We start from the raw sequence: 3944 nt of genomic DNA on the forward strand, positions 1-3944 counted from the left end.
TTATAATAAAATTATTGTTTTCAGATAGGCATAAAAAAAGAATATATATAGAAAATTATCTTTTTTTGGTAATTCTAAAATATTATTTTGTAATCAATTGTTTAATATAGCATATAACATATAAACTTTATATCATTAAAATAAATTAGTGAATAGTTGGAAACTAATAATAAATTAATAACCTATCTAAAAGTTTAAAACCTAATAAAAATATGACAAATAAGAAAAGCTAATATAACATATAAATTTAATATTAATAAAATAAAATTCGTTTTTATTTATATAGAATATTCATCAAGGCTATTATTTTAAATTAATGATTTAGTGACTCAGCTCAAAACAAATAATAGATAATGATAATTTAACTTAAACTTAATAAAAATATGACAAATAAGCAAAATTAACTAAAATCATGGAGAACATGACAAGTAAGCAAAATTACTTCATAAATAATAGTATAGATAACACAGAGGGGTTAAATATTTCATTATTATGACGCGCCCTTAAAAAAATGCAGATATATTTTTTGTTTTACAATTTTTGAAATCTAATTTTTATATTTTTGTCTTTTAGTAATATTTTTGTTTTTTTGGTATAACTCTTTTTAATGGGGTAAATATGTGGTTTGTAGACAAATTGAGATATAAGCAATGTTTTTATATCAGATTCAGACATGTGGTTGAACTGTTAAACCCAGTAGCCATAAAAATCTGGAGTGACTTATGTTCTTCATGTAGCATTTTCTATCCGAAGTTTTTCCAACTAATATGTTTCCAGAAAATTTGAATTTAACTAAAAATCTGATAAAACCCAAAAATCAACATGTGAACCCAATAAATTCTTACAGTATTTTTTAAAATTTTGATTAAACTTCTTATATACATAAAACTGAATAAAATATTTGATTTGTCATGTAAAATAAATATGTTTTATTTATGTTATATATTTTAAAAACTCATTCTCTTTTAATAGTATAGATAAATAAATACTTAAATTCAAAATAAACTATTTTAAAAATAGTTTCAAAAAGAACTTTTGGATTTCAAATCAAAATTTTGAAGAAAAGACCGAATTTTTTGTGAAATCAAAAACATATTATTCAAACTGGTTGATTCTTTTGCAACATTGTGGATTCTCAAGTGCGACTGTTCATCTACATCAGGAATATGATAATAAAGTAAATGATGAAAAGAAAACTCATATAGTCATTAAAGTGAAGCAGGACAAGCAAATTTTTATTAAAAAGAAAAAAACACAAGTTTATCATATGAAGAAGGAGGGTTGACGTATAAAACAACAACATCAAGAGCTTTCATAAAGCAAAAATTTCCAGTCGCGAGACGCTCGCACCACTCAACTTTACCCCAAATCTCCCCTCCTTGGCGTGTTTCCAGCTAAATCTCAGCACACCAAACTTCACAGAGTTTGTCTTCGTGTCGTCTTAGAGAATGGAAAAACAAATCCAGTTTACCATCGTAACTAACCGTCTTTGGCGACCACACCTCTATTCGGTATCTTGTCGTCTCAGACAACAATGCTTCCAAACCTTTCACCACTTGCCAACACCTCTTCTTTCCATCGTATGCCCTTAGCTCTTTCTCATAAAAATCCAAGTAGTACAACACATCATCAATAACACACGCATTGTGCCAAATCTTAAGATCCAGCATCTCGTCCGTTTCCCATTTATTCTCCTTTGGATCGTAAAAAAAGCTGTTAGCAGAATTCCTCGTGTATAGCTTATCAGCCATCACCACACAACTATTATTGCATATATAACAATCAGAGTCGTCTAGCCATATCATCTCAGGCTCCCACATTTGTGTTTCTGTATTGAGCACCACCATCTTCCTCTTCCAGTCGTTACGATTGTGATATCCAATTACGTAGATTCTCCCCTCGATTATGTCAGCCACTGTATTACACATGGTTACAGGCATACTAGGGAGGAGTTGCACGGTGTGAGATACACAGTCAATGCTTAAAGACATCATACGGTCCGTGGTACTTTGACCAAACACATATATCCTCGATCCAACTGCTAAGTATCCCATTTTTGCATAGCTAAAATATGTATGAATTGCAGGAAGCGACGGGATAAGGCCCAAGCGGCGTTCGCCGTCTGCTTTCTGGCAGAGAATATAAAACCGGTTACTGTAAAGTTCGCCCATGTTAGAGAGGACAACATAGAGACATTGCTCCGTGCGTCCCAACAAGGATCGTGTTGTGAATAACTCAGGCGACGCAGCTATTGATCGGAAGTGCTTGCAAACTAGGGAGAGTGCTGGATAGTCGAATCTAGATAGACGCGATAATATGTCAAATATGACGTCTTGGGGAAGTGACGTAATCAGAGACGGTGGTTCCGAGGATTGCTGCTTGCCTGCCATAATTTTAGGAGACTCAACAATCAAGCTAATCTAAAGAGCAGAAGAGCATAAAACACTAATAAATAAGAAGAAAGCCCAAAACCCTTAATGAACTTTGCATCTCCCAACCCTAGAAGCCAATAAATATCAAACTAGCAAAAAAAAACAAAAAAAAAAAGGAAACAGAGAAGTGAGACAATTAAAAATCTATCTTATTAAAGTAGAAGTACTTTAAGCTTTTGTTTGGTAATAAAGATAAGAATCTTTAAAAAAAATTAAATTTTGTTTGGTAACAAAGATAGTAGAGAATTTTGTTTTTTTCTTATTTAAATGATAGATTTAAGTATTTAATGTCATTTCCTAATTTAAATAATAGGTTTCTTTAATAGAATGAATCTTAACCAAAATAATTTTCTTTATAGATTTTTTGTTAACATTTAATATTTTTCAATATTTATTAATAAAAATAATAAAATAAAAATCACACATCAAAATCAATTTATATATCATATAAATAAAATATAAAATATTTTATTTATAAATTGTTAGTATAACACTTTTATAATATAGGTCCAATTAGTTATAAATATTAGATTTTTATATGATACACTGTGATATAATAGACGACTAAAATCACATAATATAATTATTTAAAGTAATAAATAAAAAAAATTGTTTTAAAACTAACAATTATGTAATACATATTAAGTTACACACACACACACACACATATATATATATATATATATATATATTATCATTAGAACAAAGAAAAAAATTGAAGTGAAAGCAAATATTTATACGGCCACGGGTCAAACTATAGAAATAAACAACAATGGCGTAAGATTTTTTTTTTAACAAATTTATTTTAATTTCAAATATGTTTACATAATTTATGTATTTATAAATTATTTTATTTGTTATTAAGAATGCTAAGATTTTGGAATTGGAAAAAATTATGATCCATCTCTATATTATTTTAATTAGGAATTTAAAATTTATATCAAAATGTTTTTTTAAACTTTTAATTTTTATTATAACTATCAATGTTAATTTTCAATCTAAATTTATGTTTAAATATTACAAATATATCATTTATAAATAAAAAACTAAAAATATAAAATAAATACCCGCCCGATTGGGCGGGTCAAGATCTAGTATCTCATTAAAATACTATCTAAGTCTTAATAAAATTAGTATACATATATATCCTTTAAATTTGTTTTAAAAGTTTTCTTTTATATTTTGTATCTTATTTAGAACTATTCGGCCCGCCCTACGGGCGGGATATTAATTCGAAAATAATTGAAATAGTTAAAGTAAATATTTAACATAAATTTTTATTAACTTAAAATATAAATATTAGTTTAATTCTATATTTGTTTTTATTTTCTGAAGTCTAAATAAACTCTGCTATCTTGATAATTAGATATGTATTATGTACTCGGGGTAGCTCTACACTGAAATTTAGGAACTACTAAAATTTCCACTGATTTATTATTGACGTTTAAATATTTATAACATAATACAAATGATTACAAAGACATACGAAAGATATATTTGCATTATATTTAT

The 3944-nt window shown here is 27.5% G+C and overlaps 1 protein-coding gene across 1 annotated transcript; it reads right to left on the bottom strand.

Annotated features, from left to right (window-relative positions):
- Window positions 1-1224: 1224 nt before the first annotated feature.
- On the bottom strand, window positions 1225-2446 carry LOC108846881 (F-box/kelch-repeat protein At4g38940-like). The gene has a single exon (XM_018620065.2). It carries the CDS (start codon window positions 2388-2390, stop codon window positions 1395-1397), a length of 996 nt encoding a protein of 331 aa, XP_018475567.1. The 5' UTR covers window positions 2391-2446; the 3' UTR covers window positions 1225-1394.
- Window positions 2447-3944: the final 1498 nt, after the last annotated feature.

The sequence above is a fragment of the Raphanus sativus genome, chromosome 3 (genome assembly GCF_000801105.2).
Source record: "Raphanus sativus cultivar WK10039 chromosome 3, ASM80110v3, whole genome shotgun sequence".
Taxonomy (NCBI): Eukaryota; Viridiplantae; Streptophyta; class Magnoliopsida; order Brassicales; family Brassicaceae; genus Raphanus; species Raphanus sativus.

Excerpts from the sequence above, each read along its gene's own strand:
- LOC108846881 (XM_018620065.2), bottom strand. The coding sequence starts at position 2,390 with ATGGCAGGCAAGCAGCAATCCTCGGAACCACCGTCTCTGATTACGTCA.